Raw genomic sequence first — 17297 nt, forward strand, 5'->3', positions numbered from 1 at the left:
AGGAACTTCCTATACGTAATATAGTACAGAGGAGAAGGCGATGTGACAGCCTGAACTTAGAGGTGGGAGCTGGGCTGCTTGAGCACCTGGTTTATGCTCGGTCTTTATTTAAGGAGGGGTTAGGATATCACATAGAAGACTGGGTGGGGGAGAGAAGATCCGCGGTGAAGGAGACAGTGTAAGTCAGGAGGAGCGGTGCTGATGCACAGGTGTCTGTGAAAGAATAGTGAGCAGTGGGATTTACTGTAACACTGACAAAGGGAGGGAAGTGTGGGGTGGAAAGCAGGTTATCCCACAGAGCACATATAAGCACCCCTTAGCCTGATTACCCATGGCGCAGCCAACCAACATCAGTTCCTCAGATGTAAAACAGCTTTGCATCTGAGAGTCTGATAACTCATCACAGAAAGAGGCTGACGTATCACCTGTAACAGGTGAGGAAAACAGGTCCAGGAAAGAATGCATTGCTTTGTTAAGTAGCCTTCAGAAAATAATCTCTCTGGACCTGTTTCCTCATCTACAAATCTGGGATTGCCAGAGGCTTTGTAAATTCCCCACGTTTCTGAGATTTCCTTTATGCCAATTTCCCCTTCTCTCTGAGACAACCTTTAGAATAGGTTCCATTTCTACTGTTAAGCTTCCAGATTCATCATCAATTACACGTGGAGAGATTTTTCTTCCCTCAAGAAACTGGATCAACAGTTCAGCTCCCCAATTTTGCAGATTTACTGAAGTTTATTGTGAAAATTTTTAATTTGCTTTTTAATACATTAATTCCTATAATATTTTTATTTAATACATTAAATCCTTGGTTTGTCTCATGAAGCCTGTGCTCATATTACAGGGAACTCAAACCTCTACATATTTTTGCTTATGTGTGTGTCTACAGTTGTCAAACTAAAATTCATCTCAATAGGAGGAGTACGCTTAGGAAACCCAGAGAAAGCCCTGAATTTTCCTCTGCTTACTGAGCTTCTATGTTTGTGCTTCCCCTCGCCAGCATCCTGGCTTCTACAGAATCAGTGGGCTGGGTGAAGAAATGCTTCTTGGAGCTCCTCATCTTTTCTCTGAACCAGTAGGAAGCTGATTCAGAGTACAGGTAATTTGCTTAAGGTTCTGGAACTACCCTGCTCTCCCCAGCTAGACCACTTTATGCATAATTCAACTGCCTGCAAAGGTTACTTTTAAATCACCAGACTGTTTTTCAGTACAAGGAAAAACTGCAAATTTGTGAAAGTTTTCAAGTGTTTTTTCTCTCTCTTTCTCCTGCTTGAGGTCTGGAGGCCGATATGTTGCTTTCTAATAAAGAACATTCCTAGAAATAATATAAAGTGGAAAAAAAGGACCCATTTTGCCCAATGATGTGATGACAACTTAATAAATGGTTTTGCCTTGAAAGAAGAAAACCCTGAGACACACCCTACAAACCTCTACCTGGGATTATGCACTTGAAGAGAAACTCCAGCAATGCTGAAATGAAATCAACTGAAATCCCCTTTGGGGATCAATTAGTTCAAGTGTTTGCAAAATACTGTTTCTTCATATTAAGAAATATGCGCTCTTCTCTCACAAAGGCAAAGGGATCTGTATTCATCTGATCCCATGGTTGACATGGTTTGAACTCAGGTATTCCAGACTTAAACTGATCCAGTTACTTCCAGGAACTGAAAATACCTCCCAGCTAATCGGAAATTGGTACTTACTACCCAGCATAAAGAAGTCAAAACTAAAGTGAAAATAAACTATTCAGGAAATGGATAATGCATCATCACCTCTTTCTATTTCATTTTTATGTGGGGTGGATTAAAAAAAAACAATTTTGGTTTACACACACACACACACACACACACACACTTATAGTATTCTACAACAAATATTTATGCATTTCCAAGCATGCCTTGCTAAGAAAAATGACTTGAAACAGTTCTTAAAATATAAAACCTTTTAAAGATAATTGCATAGATTAAGAAAACCATTTCAAGCAAGGAAACAATCTAAATAACATACTTGTAAGGGCTTTTAGTTTTCTGAGTTTTTTTTTTTTTCACAAAATGAAGCAGATGTTTTAAGATTATATAATTCACTTCCTTTATAACTTATGATTCAAGGCAAATACCTGGTAACAAACCTGAAGTGAGCCCCTCCCATCTCCAAGATGAAAGGTTTGCAGGCATATCAATTCTTTCATTTACATGTTAGCAAATTTTTTTCTACTAAGTAGCTCCCAACCCCAACCTTCAGCTTTTGCCCCAAGTTCAACATTGCCCTAGAGAGGGAAACAGAAATAATTCTGTCAACTTAAGTGAGAAAGGGAGTAGAGAGGAACTCTAGAGAAGCTGTCCACTCAGGGGGTGGCTAGGGGGGCTCAGTGGGTTAAGTGTCTGCCTTCAGCTCAGGTCATGATCCCAGGGTCCTGGATGGAGCCCCATATAGAGCTCCCTGCTTAGTGGGCAGCCAGCTTCTCCCTCTCCCCTTGCTTGTGCTCTCTGTCAAATAAAGAAATAAAATCTTAAAAAAAAAAAAAAAAAAAAAAAAAAAAGGCTGTCCACTCAGGTTTTAGGCCATTCTAACAGAGAGAAAAAAAAAGAATAGAACAAAACATTAAGTTGCCTTACACAAAGACGAATAAAAATAAAAACATGGTAGACACTGGTGAATGGAAGCTGCCTTTAGGCATTCTTATGTCTAACCTCAAGCAGGAAACACTGTATAACTGGACCTTCTCAGTTTTGTGCCAACAAGTGTAAGAAAAAATAAGGCCTATTGTCTTTTAGGTGAGCTAAAGAATTATTTTCATTAAAAATGCTGGTGACAACCAGCTCCCCAGACACACATGATCTAATGGTCAAACTTTAATTTGGGTCCATCTGTTTATTTAGAAAGGCTTCTGTTTCTATATGGATACATTTTTCCTCCAGACATTAAGGCCCTCATTTTGTTGTTCTCCCCATTTTTTGTCTTTTTTCACACATGTGGGCAGGAAGGGGTCTGAAACACTGTTTAAACACACATATGACCTTGGCCTAGTCACTGAACTACCAGGCCTCTCGGCTGCCCCTCACTGGGGAAGAGGCGATGTTTTTCCAGGCTGCCATTGCAAAGTTCTGGAATTTCCCCTGAAATGACTTAGAAATGCACAGGCATCATGGAAGATCCCTTTTTCATGCTATCCAGTTTGAACATGGGAGCTGTGTGGAGATGGTCCCCTGTGCATTTAGTTTCTCCAGGCTCAGGAGTGAAGATGATTTCAGAATTCTAGCATCTTAGATCTACTTTGTCACCTGGCTGTGACCAAGGGCAAGGCGAGGCTGTAGCGCAGCCATTTCACCTCCAGGGTCCCTTCCTTGTGGCTTTCTCAGTGCTCACAGCCTCGGAAATGCGACAACCTCAGGGTGTGGAAACCTTCTGTCCCTCACACATCCTCCAGAGACTCCTGCAAGGAGAAGGAAGGCGCCTTTCTGACAAGCTTCAGGAAGCAGCCTCCAATCCTCTCTGCGGGACACTCAGAGGTGGGGCAGGAAGAGAACAAAATGTGGATGGGAGGTGTCAAAGGCATCTGAGGACTCTAGCTTCACTGACCTCAGCCTTCGGGGAGTTTTTGATTTTCCTCCTGGGGACAGGAGGGGGTAAGACATGAAAAGGCCACCAAGCAGAGGTTTGTGTGAATGGAAAAGGGGTATGCTTTCCACTGTGAAACTCGGTTTAGTAGCAAAATAAAATACAAGGCTGAATGATTAAGAGAAATCACCTCCCACATGAGCACTGTTGGAGAGGGACTTAGTCAGGTGTAAGTTTTACCCTTGGTGTCCAGGGGCATTATCTGTTAACAGGCAGCCATTCTCAAGATGCTATTCAAAGGTTTTCACTGACATCTAGAAGAAAATATCCCCTTAGAAGTAGTATTTTCAGGGGCACCAGGGAGATTCAGTGGTTGAGCATCTGCCTTTGGCTCAGGTTGTGATCTCGGGGTCCTGGGATCAAGCCCCGCATCAGGATCCTCCTACAGGGACCCTGCCTATGTCTCTGCCTCTCTGTGTCTCTCATGAATAAATAAATAAAATCTTAAAAAAAAAAAGTAGTATTTTCAGATACTTTTATGGAATAAAGCATTATTCAGGGCAGTCCACAGAAGCTAGGAAATGGAATCCCAGATTCCCTCCTGAAATGTTAAAGACAAAGGCTCAGGTGTCCATGCCCTAGGCCCCTGAGAGAGGATGCAAAAACCTCTCACTGGTTAATTCTGGACCCTGAAGTTACAGCTCCCCACCCAGGAGTTCGAGCCCCCTAGGAGACTTGCAAAGTAACTGTGAGGCTCTCCAGAGCCACACAATATTGTCTTCTAAACAGAACCAACTCCAGCCAAGCAGAGTCCCCTGAGCTGCACACGACAGCCACACACACCTGGTAGAAATCCTAGCTCTGTCATGGACAGTGAGTGATCTGAAGCAAGGAATGGAACTCTCTCTCCCAAGACCTGATTTCCTTTATTTTATTTATTTATTTATTTTTTATGATAGTCACACAGAGAGAGGGAGAGATGCAGAGACACAAGCAGAGGGAGAAGCAGGCTCCATGCACCGGGAGCCCGACGTGGGATTCGATCCCAGGTTTCCAGGATCGCGCCCTGGGCCAAAGGCAGGCGCCAAACCGCTGCGCCACCCAGGGATCTCCAAGACCTGATTTCCTCATCTGTAAAAGGGGAATCATCCCATCTGCTTTTTCAGGGTTGCTGAGGCGAAGGTGAAACGTGATAGTAAGAGCAAACTTGGCGATGAATTTCTGCTTCTATACTATATTCTATACAGAATACTATTAGTATTCTGTCAAAAGTCTGTGGATTTTTTATAAAAAACGAAAAAGGAACATTCATACTAAAGACGGTTGACCGTTGCTTGTGAGAGACAAGCAAAAATATACAAATTTTTGTATATTTTTGGAAAAAATTTTTGGAAAAAAAAATATACAAGCTAAATACGCAAGGCTTTCTTCCGGCCCACCATGGCAAGGAAGGTAGACTGAAAAAAATGTTAAGGCAGAGTAGACCTAATTAGAGAACCCCCAGCAGGACTACTCCCAACTCCTTATCATTGATCATGATAATCCTTAACAATAACACAGGATCCCACAAGGAAAGGGGCAGAGACAGGAAGAGCCCTTCTAGGCTGGGAATCTTACCCTTTTCCATTAATTAGATTTCTGACTAATTTGAGGTTGAAAGAAAACACCACTGACAGCACTCATACCAGTAACCCATTCCTATAAGGCAAATTTTAATCTTACATCACTGCCTTTTTAAAAATATTTTTTTAAGACTTCTTTATTTGACAGAGCAAGCTGGAGAGAGTACAAGCAAGGGGAGCAGCAGGTAGAGGGAGCAGGGAGTCCAAAGAGGGGCTGGATCCCAGGACCCTAAGATCGTGACCTGAGCTGAAGGCAGACACTTAACCAACTGAACCACCCAGATGCCCAGCAGCACTGTCTTTCTTAAAAAAGGAAGAATGACCCTCACTTCTCAGAATTCCTCCAGAGGAAAAAGGCCCAGAATCAGACAGAAGGACAATGGTGAAAACTGCCCCAGAAGAGCATTTTTCCTCTTAATTTCAGGAGAGGAACTGGGGACTTCGCTTTTTCGGGACATGGTGTTCGGATGTTAACATGTTCTGGTTGGGCATTAATTCACCTTGATCACCACTGCAAGGAAAACTTTTTAGGTCCTGAATGCTGCATGCATCATTCCTTTGCACTGAAATCCCACCACTCCAAAGTATCTTAAGGTTAAATCCTGTGAAAATGAGCACTCAGTTAAACTCAGAAGAATGACCATGTTTAGAAATTAAATTCTTTCCTCTACTGGGTCCCAACTCACAGAATTCTCGTCACTGAACTATGCAAACAGAAAAATTTAAGATTACCTTTCTCCCCAGGTCTGTTCTATAATTTTGAGAACAGCCTTGGCATGACATGAGCCTTGATGCCCATTATACCATGAGGCCAGGTTTGACTATAGTGTTCTAAAGCTCCAAGAATTCAGTCTTTAGTGATCTGGTAATATCCAGAGAGGAAGGGGAAACATCTGAAGTTATTTTTACTTTTGCAAGTCTTCTAGCTGTACAGGGAAAATGCTAGGGTGGGTCAAGTATTGTCTGGAGCCCTTCAGGTTTTTTTTTTTTTTTGCATGGCCTCATTTCCGTCTTCCTGTTGCTAGGAAGGAGATTTAAGCATGAGAAACTCGTGTTTACAATACTGGACCATCCTGTCCAGTACAAGGCTCTCTCCAAAAATATACGATTCACTTCACCCACTGTACTTTGGATGCCCTCATTCTTGTGGATCAAATCACCCGTTCCTGCATATTTTGAAATGCCATATTTACCTGCCTCAGTCATAAAAATACCACTCTCATTTTAACATTGCATCATGGCTTAAAATCTCCATGGGGACACCAAGGGAAACTCAAGTACTTATTTTTGTATTCCAAACCACCTCTTGGAATCCCACCAAGCCTCTGATTGGAAGGCATCATAATGGGGCCTCCCATATCCCTTCTAGGTCCCATGCTGGTTCTACAAGAAAGAGTTGAAGTACTATATACATTTCTCACTCTCTTCCCAGTAATAACATTCAATCATAATATGCTTTTCTATTAATCTGGTATTTTTTCAGAAGCAACCAAATATTCCTTTTTAATGTAAAAATACCCTTACATTTTGCTTAATCTTTGCTCTTCAAGCCATAATATTAACCAGTAACAAAATAATAAAACAACAACAAAAAAGGTTTTAGGTTAAAGGGCATCTGGCCTCTCACCTTCCCTCCAGAACTATGGAAAATCCTTTGGTTGGCCCAGTGTATGAAAACTTGGAACACTGCTTTCAATTAGCCATAATCAATTGCCTAACTGCGCAAACTTTTCACTCTTAAGGAGTAACTGGTGTTTCTCCTAAGATCTAATATTGGTAAGCTAAAGTCACAGGCAAGTCAACAAAACCCTATTTCTCATCCACTCTAGGGAAAGATTTAAGTTGGAAGCTACTCATTTTGATCCTGTGGAGTTGGAGTTGGGAAACAAGGTCAGTCCCTGTTCTTGAGCTTCTGGCTAGTTTGGTGTAAGGTGTCACTCAGATTGAATGAAAATAAAATCCTCTCTCTCTCTCTCTCTTTTTTTTTTTTTTTTTTTTTGGTCAAAAGCAAACTTTTAAAGCAGCTGGAGGAGAAAGTCAGTCTGTTGTGCTTCATTTTAAACTCTGAACAGTAGTGCTAATGAAAAAAATATGCAGCCGGGCTTGGGCCACGCTGTAAATCTGGCATGCCACAATAAAAGTTAATACACGCAATTGCCAACATTTTCTCAGAAAATGTCTTGAAATAACTTCTGAATGCACATCTGCTAACTATTTGACACTCATTCCCCAGGATTTTAGTTCTTCTATTAGGGGGGCTATTGACTTACAGGGCACCCCTCTGACCATCTGCTCCAGCCTGCAAGCCAAGATGGCACTGGGTGCCTCCATTAATTCCACACTTATGGTCTGCAAATTATCTCTGCAGAGGACCAGCCTGCAGTCCAGATGGATGCTGAATTAGTCAACCTCTTGGAGCTGCTGATAGATTTACATTCGGAGTTCTGCTGGGCTATTATTTTCCCTCATCCCTTCAGCAAACAGAGTTTGGGGGAAAAAATGTAATTTGAGACTCAGTATTCTAACTTGTCCAGAGCTGTGATTTTTTTTTTTTAATCCAAATGCGTCATATATGCCACCCGCATGACTCTTTCTGTAATGGATGGCTGTGCCTAGGCTACACCGCTCCATCTCACCAACAAGGGATGAAAAGAGCTTTTGAATCTCGAACATGAACCCATGTGGGTGTAAAAAGAAAATGAACCCATTTGCTAGCTCTGTTGGGTGTAAAGAGGCTCACTCAAAACTAGCGTGCAGGGATCCCTGGGTGGCTCAGCGGTTTAGCGTCTGCCTTGGACCCAGGGCGTGACCCTGGAGACCCGGGATCCAGTCCGGTCGGGCTCCCCGCGTGGAGCCTGCTTCTCCCTCTGCCTCTCTCTCTAATAAATAAATAAAATCTTAAAAAAAAAAAGAAAAAAGAAAAAAACTAGCGTGCAGCAAGGTTTTCCTCCACGGTGCAGATTAATAACTACATGCAGGAGTTTCCTTCTACAGTAATTAGCATAAACTGGGTATTTGTGGAACATCAGTGCCAGACACGTGCTAAGCGCCCGCATTAGCTCCTTTGATCCTCTCAAGCCCAAGCTGCAGACGAGGGAGGCGCAGAGAGGCCTCAACACTTCCCAGATGCGCGCCGCTAGCAGCCTGCGGACCCACGGCTCCCACGTCGCGGCCTCACCGGGGCCGCCCCGACCACCCTCGCAACAGGGGCCGTGCTCTGGGAGGACGAACGGATCCACTGATAACCGTAATCTGCAAATCACACGTGGCACGGCCAGTTGGCTCGGCCGGGGCAGAAACTCCTTCGGCGGGATCAAAGTGTCAGCCCGTGACGTCGGGAGACGGGGTCAGGGGCACGGAGGCAGAGCGGGGCAGGGCTCCCAAAGGCCGTGACTTCCTTGCGAAAAAAGTCGGGTCGGGAGGCGCGCTTGCTTCCTTCCTTCCTTCCTTCCTTCCCTGCGCGGCCCAGGCGCTCGGCCCGCGCGGGCGCCTCCTCCGGGGCCAAGGGCGTGGGCATCTCCACGCGGCTTTGTAGGAAACCCGGTTCGGCGCCCCGGCACGTGAAGGCACCCCCCGCCCTGCAAGCCAGGGTGGTGGTGGCGAGGGGGGCTTTGCCAAACACCTTCAACACTCTCCAGGGCCGCCAGCCGCCAGCCGCCCTCCTGAGTCTGAATTACTTACTTTCCAGCGTTTCCAGTATTTGAAAAACCAGTTTGAAATTAAAGCCATTCTCCACCCCCCCCCGATTACTTTCAAGCAGTTTCAAAACACAAAACAAAAAAACCCCAAAAATGATTTTCAAATTGCCCCCGCGGCGTCAACACCCCTACATAACACAAAGTCCCGGGGAGTCCGATTTTGGACTTGGAGAGCAGGGGCCTGCGAGCCCCGAGCCCCGAGCCCCGACGTCGCCGCGGGGCCGAAGGAGGGAAGGCGGCGGCCAGCGCCCCGCGGACGCAGGACAGCGGGACCCCGGGCCCCCGCCCCCCCGACGGGGGCGCCCCCAGGCCTGCGGGTCGCGCGGCCCCAAGCCCAGTGGCCAGCGGTCCCTACCCGCGATGAGGACCTCCCTCCCCAGCCCCGGACCCTCGTCCCCCCCCGCACTCCACCTCCTCCTCCACTCCGAGAAAGCTGGACGACTGGGTCCCGAGCCGCGTCGGAAAGCCCTTTAAAGGCACAGAACGACAGGCACCGGCTTGACAAGGCGGGGTGACATTTCCTCCGCGGCGAGGCCCCTGCGCAGCTCGCTCCCGCCGCCGGCCCGACGGCAAGGCACGGGTCTAGCTTACGTGTTAGGATCATGATGTCCGGCTTCCTCCTGCACATCAACTGCGGCGGGGGCGGGGGCGGCGGCGGCGCGGGAGGGAAGTCGAGGCAGCGCCCGGCCGGCTCAGCTCCCGCGCCTGGACCCACGGAGCCGCCCGACACGCGCGCGCTGGCGGCTCCTCAGCGCATCCCGGCTCGCCGCTCCGTGCCGCGGCCCCGGGAAGGACGCAGGGGTTTCCAGAGCTCGGCAGGAGAGCGCGCTCAGGGCGAGGGGCGAGAGGCACCGGGGCGCTCGCTCCCGCTGCCGAGAAGGTCGGCCATGGCCGGCTCCGAGCTAAGCGCCCCGCTCGCGCCGGCGGCCGGAGCGCTCTGCCGCCCGCGCGCCCCTCCGGCCGCGCCCTCCCGCAGGGCCCGCCCCCGAGGGGAGGGGCGAGGCCGGCCGCGTGCCCGCCGTCGCGCCGCCGGGGTGGTGGCCCCGGACCCCGCCCGTCCTGGCTCCGCCCCTGCCCCGCCCCCGCCCCGCCCCCGCCGCTGGGCGAACCAACCACAGCCCCAGGCGGTGCTCTGGCCCCGCCCCCGCCCCGCCCCCCGCCCCGCCCCCCGCCCCGTGCCCGCGCCCTCTCTGCCCCCGGGCAGGAATAGTCTCCAGTGTCCTCAGCGGGGAGCGCCCCGAGCTCTCCAACTCTTGGCCTCAGGGGTGCACGCAAACTCTGAGCTGGACTCTGGGATACCGCGCACTTTCCCTCTTTTTTTTTGGTACCTTTGCACACTTAAAAAAAAAATCTCTATTTTTTCCCCCCTCCCTTACGTCCCGGTGGGAACCGCATAAATTTTCAGAACCGAGGGGAAGCGGGAGGTAGGGGTGAATCAGTGTTTCCTCTGCTGTAAAATGGGGAGAATAATACCTGTCCCTTGGACATTCATCATTCATTGCTAAACCCCGCGGGGATAGAGAACAAATACAAATTTGTTATGTTAATCAATATTAAATATAGTGTATATTATAATTAATATTATTCAATTCCTGCTCTAGAGGGGGATTCAGTTTTTAGTCAGCACGTGTGGAGTTTACTGTGTGCACATTCACGGTCGGTATTTTCCAAACTATGGACCTCAGACCGCAACGCAATGCAACCTGCAAGCGGTAGGACTGGCCTCTGTATCAGAGAATTATAATCTCTGATGGTGATAATCCGCGTTTTTACAAACCTTAGGGTGATTTGGAGGCTCTGTAATTTGGGGGCCCCTGATATCACAGGAAGTCTCATTTTTAAAGATCACAATATGACCTCTGTAAGATTTTTAAAAATTCAGAGCAGGGTTTCATGAAAATTTACTCTGGGGCTAATTGGTGTTTTCTGCCTATTACCTCTGCGCAAAGAAAACCACTACACCCATTCATTCAAAAATATGTATCAAGAGCATTGATTATGTGCCAAACACTGTTCTAGACTGGAGATAGAGCAGCAAGCAAAAAAATCCAAACATCTCTCTTACCTCCTAAAATTTATCTCCCAGTGGAGAAGATGCACTAAACAAAGTAAACCGTGAAATATTTACAGTGTCTTAGATGGAGAAACATAAAGCAGGGGAGGGGAGAGAGGAGTTGTGGGACAGTTTATTTAAATAGGGTTAAATACAAACCGGAGACTTTAGTCTGTCTTAATTATAGCTTAAAAACATATTGATTTCCTAGGCATTCCTTAGCTCACATAGAGGAGACTCCTTTTTACCCCAGTTTTTTTTTTTTTTTTTTTTAAAAAAACAACAATAAAAATGTTAACTCCACTGGCTCTCTAATGTACCCAAATCAGAATTCTGGCTCTGGAGAATGGACTTTCAGGTTTTGGGATCTAATCAATAAATAGTTCTAGGGCTTTTACCTACTTATAACTGCTGGGGACACCAAGGTAAGCAAGGGTATGTCCACCTCTGCCTGTGCAGAGTGTACAGTCTGGTGGGGAAGCAACAAGGGCCTTGTGGAAAATGAGGTGCTATGAATGTGCAGGAAGTGGAGCCCAAGACAACAAGAAAGACCTGCTCTCTGAAGTCTGGATGCTGGGGGAATTGTCAAAACGCTCGCAGTTGTCAACAAGTTGGAGTGGGATTCAAGAGGAAGTTGGAAAAGTAAGGGCAAGAACTTTTCTGATTCCCTGCATGACTGTGTTAAGGATTGTTTTATCCTTTACGGTTGTAAACAGTGAGAAGCTATGTTAATGGATGAAGACATCCCATAGGCAGATCTGCATTTTGAGAAAACCACTCAGGTTGCAGTGTATACTTTAAGCTTAGAAAATAGGAATATATTTCTATTCATATCCTAAACATACTAATTTCACTTATTTATTAAAAATTCAAACCTTAAAAATACAGATATTCTAAGCATCTTCTCCAAAACATATCAACTCTTAGAATAAGTTCTTAATGTTCATTAGTTAGGTGAAGTTGCATTCAATTTAATTAGGTTCCTAGGAGTTTGTGCAATCCCTATACATCCAGCCCCCACTAAGTATTTCAGAATAAAACATACTGCCCTTTTTGTCTCTTTTTGTTCAAACTTCATTCCTTTCTCCTTGATTATTGATGATGTCTTTTCTGGGTCTTCTCTAATTCATCCTATTTCTCTGGAGGTTTCTGCTATGTGGATAGCTAGCTCATCATCTAATAATATCAAATAACTCCAAAAACATTTTCCTTAGTGAGATATTGTTTTGCATTTGGCCTTCACTGAATCTCATCACCTTCTTCCATTCTTTGGTTTATCGACATAACCTGTGCCCTGGGCCAAATCTCAATTTCATAGTTTTAATTCTTTTTTTTTTTTTTTTTTTGGTGGGGGAGGGGAAGGAAGGGCAGAGGGAGAGAGGAGAGAGAGAGTCTTAAGCAGGCTCTGCGCCCAGTGTGGAGCCCAACATGGGACTAGATCCTAAGACCCCAAGATCATGACCCGAGCTGAAATCAAAAGTAGGGTACTTAACCAAGCCACCCAAGTGCCCCCAGAGTTTTAATTCTTACCCTCTTTAGAAATGGACACGCTACATTTTGAAGGCTGCTACACTTGCAGAATAGTGGTTGGAAGCAGGACTTTTGTAGCAGGCCACTTACTAGCTGTGTGATGAACACATTATTTTGCCTCTGATACTTTAGTTTCTTCATCTTTAAAAAAACGATGTTGAACTAGTGCCTATCTTATGAGGTTTTTAACGAAGATTGAATAAGATAATGTACATAAGTGCTTGGCACATAATGAGCACTTGATGTTAGCCATTATTATTACATATTACTAAGTGAACACATCAAACAAAAACATGAGATTTCTATTTAAATAATCATCAGGAGTAGATTAAAACAAAACAAAGTGAGCCCTTGACTTTAACCTTTCCAAATCTGAGGAGCTTTTACAAACTGGGGGAAGGGAGGAGTGAAAAAGGCATTAAGAATATCAACAGCAATGCTTTACCAGATAAAAGAGGGTCCACAGGACAGCTCAGACTCCTTCTTCTTCATTCAACCTTCAACTCATCACCCAATGTTTCATTGCTTCTGTTGTGGGCAGATGACATTAGACTAGGCTCGTTAGCTGATTTGCATTAACACTGGACTCTAAGAGGCAGGGATTAAGTGGCCCATTTCCCCACCAGAAGTCTATGGTCCTCCAAAATCCCTTTAAATATGATGATAAAAACCATTACAAATTACATCAGATTTTGTGGCTACAACTTGACCCAAAGACAAAGACTTGTGATATTTACCTCCTGCCATGCTCTTCTCAGTTTGGGTATCAGGTTCACGGAAGCTACTCATAGGATATACTACTCTATTTGGATGTTTTCACATTCAACTGTGTATTAAGGCAAGAAAATCAGATGGGTAATTCCTAAACTGCGTGACAAAAAGCTAAATGACTAAGAGGTCACCTCTCTGGTTCCTACTCTATATTAATGATTGATATTAGATATCATTGATACTACCCAAGGACATCCTCTAGCATTTTTTCCACTATAATGTGTTTTTTTTAAAAAGAGTAAAACTCAAGTGTCTATAGGTACTCAGATAATACTGCTGAAGAAGGCAAGCCACAGTGGGGTAGGGAGAACTGGGGAACCCAGAACTTCCCCAAAGGGGCAGGGTCAGTAAGGCTCACTTGACTGTTGGCATGTGTTAACAGAGCAACCCCTTGGTTCTGGGCTTAAATATTTTTCTTTTTCTTTTCTTTTCTTTTTCTTTTCTTTTCTTTTCTTTTCTTTTCTTTTCTTTTCTTTTCTTTTCTTTTCTTTCTTTTCTTTCTTTTCTTTCTTTCTTTTCTTTTCTTTTCTTTTCTTTTCTTTTCTTTTCTTTTCTTTTCTTTTCCTTTTCTTTCTTTTCTTTTCCTTTTCTTTTTCTTTTCTTTCTTTCTTTCTTTCTTTCTCTCTCTCTTTCTTTCTTTTTTTTTTTTATTATTTATTTATGATAGGCACACAGTGAGAGAGAGAGGCAGAGACACAGGCAGAGGGAGAAGCAGGCTCCATGCACCGGGAGCCCGACGTGGGATTCGATCCTGGGTCTCCAGGATCGCGCCCTGGGCCAAAGGCAGGCGCCAAACCGCTGCGCCACCCAGGGATCCCCTTTCTTTCTTTTTTTTTTTTAAAGATTTTATTTATTCATGAGAGACACAGAGAGAGAGAGAGAGAGAGAGAGAGAGAGAGAGAGAGAGAGAGAGAGAGGGCACAGACACAGGCAGAGGGAGAAGCAGGCTCCATGCAGGGAGTCTGATGTGGGACTTGATCCCGGGTCTCTAGGATCAGGCTCCGGGTTGAAGGCGGCGCTAAACCGCTGAGCCACCTGGGTTGCCCTAAAGATTTTTCCAGAGCCTCCTAGCTTTCTATAATTTTATTTCAAACCTCTCAATTTTTAGATGCTGGCAACTAATTAAAAAAAATCTAAACCCATTCCAAGTAATTTCAACTTTGGGCTTCATTTAGCTCCAGGGCAACTAGTTAAAACCTCTGCTCTAGTGATATGAGCCAAGCGATGTCTTTGGAAATTTATTTCTCTCCCACAGGAACTAAAAGCCTCCTGAGCGTGGAAAATGTTGTAATATAATTTGTGTTCAATGGAGCGTTGGGAAATCAGTGTGGAAAAAAATTTATTTGTAATGTTCAAAGGAAATATGGCAAATAATAGAAAGTTTTGAAAATCATTTTTAAACGGTATTCAATGAAGAGAAATAATTAAATTTGAAATGTAATGGTTGTCCCTAAAATATTCACTTATGTTTAAGTTTCCGTGACTCACATCTGGGTTCTTTCCCTACTATCCACCCTTGTATTTAGCCTTTTCAGAAATGTTTAAAATCCAATTGCTGGAGGTATCACATGGGGAAAGAGGAAAAGAGGATTGGGCAATGAAACAGATTCATCCCATTTTAGTTTTACCTAGACTAGCTCCCTTGTTCAGTCAGATCCTTTTTTAAAGATATTATTTATTTATTCATGCGAGACACAGAGAGAGGCAGAGACATAGGCAGAAGGAGAAGCAGGCTCCATGAAGGTAGCCCGATGAGGGACTCAATCCCAGGATCCAGGGATGCTCAACCACTGATGCTCAACCATCCAGGCATCCTCAGTCAGATTTTTTTTTTTTACTACTTCTTTTGAACAATTTAAAATACAGGGAAGGTGACTTAGTCTACCAGTGATGTTTTAGTCAAGAGGGAGGAGTCCTTTGTTCCTTCCTGCGTAATGTAATATAAATCTACTTTTGGGGCAATCACTTAAACCCCAATTATGAACCAGCTGGACATAATATGTTTATCATGCAACAATTATTTATTAGACCTTGGAAAAGGCAGTGTGCTGGTGAAACAAAAATGAACAGGAATAAATACATCTTTGGGATGTAATGTACAGCCTGGTAACTATAGTTCATACAATTGTACTACATATTTGAAAGTTGCTGAGAGAGTTGATCTTAAAAGGTTTCATCACAGATGCAGGCACCTGGATGGCTCAGTCGGTTAAGTGTCTGACTCTTGATTTCAGCTCAGTCATGATCTCAGGGTTGTGAGATTGAGTTCCTCTCAGGCTCAGCGCTGGGCTTGGAGCCTGCTTAAGATTCTACCTCTGTCTCCTTCCCCCTCCCCCACACACTCACTCTCAAAAAGGTAAAAAAATTTTTCATACAAGAAAAAGTATTTTGTAACTATGTGTGGTGACCAATATTAACTAGACTTATTGTGGTGATCATTTTGCTATGTATATAACATTTCAACTCTGAAACTAACATAATATTATATGCCAATTATATCTCAATTAAAAAATACTTCGGTAAATATCTGCCCCCCTCCCACCCCCATAAAACATGAAGAAAGGGCTTGGAGGAGAAAATTCATAGGTGGAAAGAGGTACAGATACAGCTCTGTTATAGTTGAGTGGAGGATTTGAAAATACTGAATTCTCATTCCCGATATGATAAATCAATGAACACTTTTTCCTGAGATAATTACAATATTTGCAGTAGAGTCTCCTTCTGAAGGCAATGCCACTTAGCAGCTTGGGTACCCAATTAGCCCAGTGCCTCAAGGCTCAGCATGTAGGGAAGGAGGGTGCCCAGAAGTAATGGCACCAAGTCAGAGCTCTCGCCGCCCCCAATTTCCATTGGATTTTCACCAGTGACTGCTCTGGTTCTTTCATGTGGGCTCTGACATTATAAAAATTAAGCCAATGAAAAGTAAAAATTGATTCTATGAAAGAAACTGGGCTACTTTCCCATCGAATTAGCCAATTTTAATGGCATGCTTTGATTCTTTGTCTATTCTGACATTGTTCTCCATTTAATAGTACTTTTTTGGGGCTTGTAGCAAGTAATTCATTTCAAGTTGAATAATGGACAACATTATTTTTTAAGTTCTACAAATACGAAAGTGCAACTAATATTTATACTTTGCTTTCTTATTTAATAATAATGTTAATATTATTAATATTTAATAATTATAGTACATATGAATTCTATGATTATAAAATATCCACTGTTAGAAAGTTTAGAAAATATGGAAAAGCATAAAGAAAAAAATAAAACCTCCTCATACTCCTACTATCAGGGACAATGGTAGACACCTGTATTCCATTTTTATGTCTATCCTCTCTGTCAAATTTTTAAGTACAGATACTTTGTTGTACAAAATTGGGATCATAGTATATATTGTTTTGTAATGTCTTATTTCATTTTATATACATACATAAATATGACATTTTATAGTTGCTTCATGTTCTGTCTTATGGATTTACACGTATTGATTAACCAATGTTGAATTTCTAATTTTTCAGCATTTTATGTAATGAACATTCTCATATAAAAATTTTTAAAGAGCAAGAATGATAATTTCTTTAAGCAAATTCACTTAGGTACTTTGTTTTTTTTTTTTTTAAAGATTTTATTTTTTATTCATGAGAGACACAGAGAGATCGGCAGAGAAATAGAGGGAGAAGCAGGCTCCCTGTGGGGAACCTGATGTGGGACTCCATCCCAGGACCCTGGGATCATGCCCTGAGCCAAAGGCAGATGCTCAACTGCTGAGCTACTCAGGTGTCCCCACTTAGGTACTTTAAACTAATAACCCAAATGGTATTGGGACATTTGACTTATATTTCTCAACTGTCATCCAGAAACCTTGTGCTTATTTTACATTTAATCAGTGGTTGAATGTGCCCATTTCTCTTCATTAAAGTGTTGTCATTACCATTCCTTCTGCTAATTTAACGAGCAAAAAAGTATTATCTCATTACTGCTTAAGTCCACATTTGTTTGAATACTAAACTGGCTGAATTTGTTTAATTGTAGTAAAATAACATAAAATTTACCATTTTAGCCATT

General features: G+C 43.6%; 1 protein-coding gene across 10 annotated transcripts in view; it reads right to left on the reverse strand.

Moving 5' to 3' along the window:
- Positions 1-17297, reverse strand: part of DLC1 (DLC1 Rho GTPase activating protein) — a 493459-nt gene that overhangs the window by 36806 nt on the left and 439356 nt on the right. Inside the window, exon 1 of one of the 10 annotated variants that reach the window (XM_025475708.3) lies at positions 9470-9812. The exons of 7 other annotated variants lie outside the window; for them this stretch is intronic. In XM_025475708.3, coding sequence (XP_025331493.1) covers positions 9470-9506 — 37 coding nt within the window. In that variant the 5' untranslated portion in view covers positions 9507-9812. Of the gene's footprint in view, positions 1-9289; positions 9359-9469; positions 9813-17297 lie in introns of those variants that run through there. 2 more of the 10 variants (XM_049094619.1, XM_025475891.3) reach the window with 2 other exon arrangements.

Source organism: Canis lupus, chromosome 16, assembly GCF_003254725.2.
Source record: "Canis lupus dingo isolate Sandy chromosome 16, ASM325472v2, whole genome shotgun sequence".
In the NCBI taxonomy this organism is placed as follows: Eukaryota; Metazoa; Chordata; class Mammalia; order Carnivora; family Canidae; genus Canis; species Canis lupus.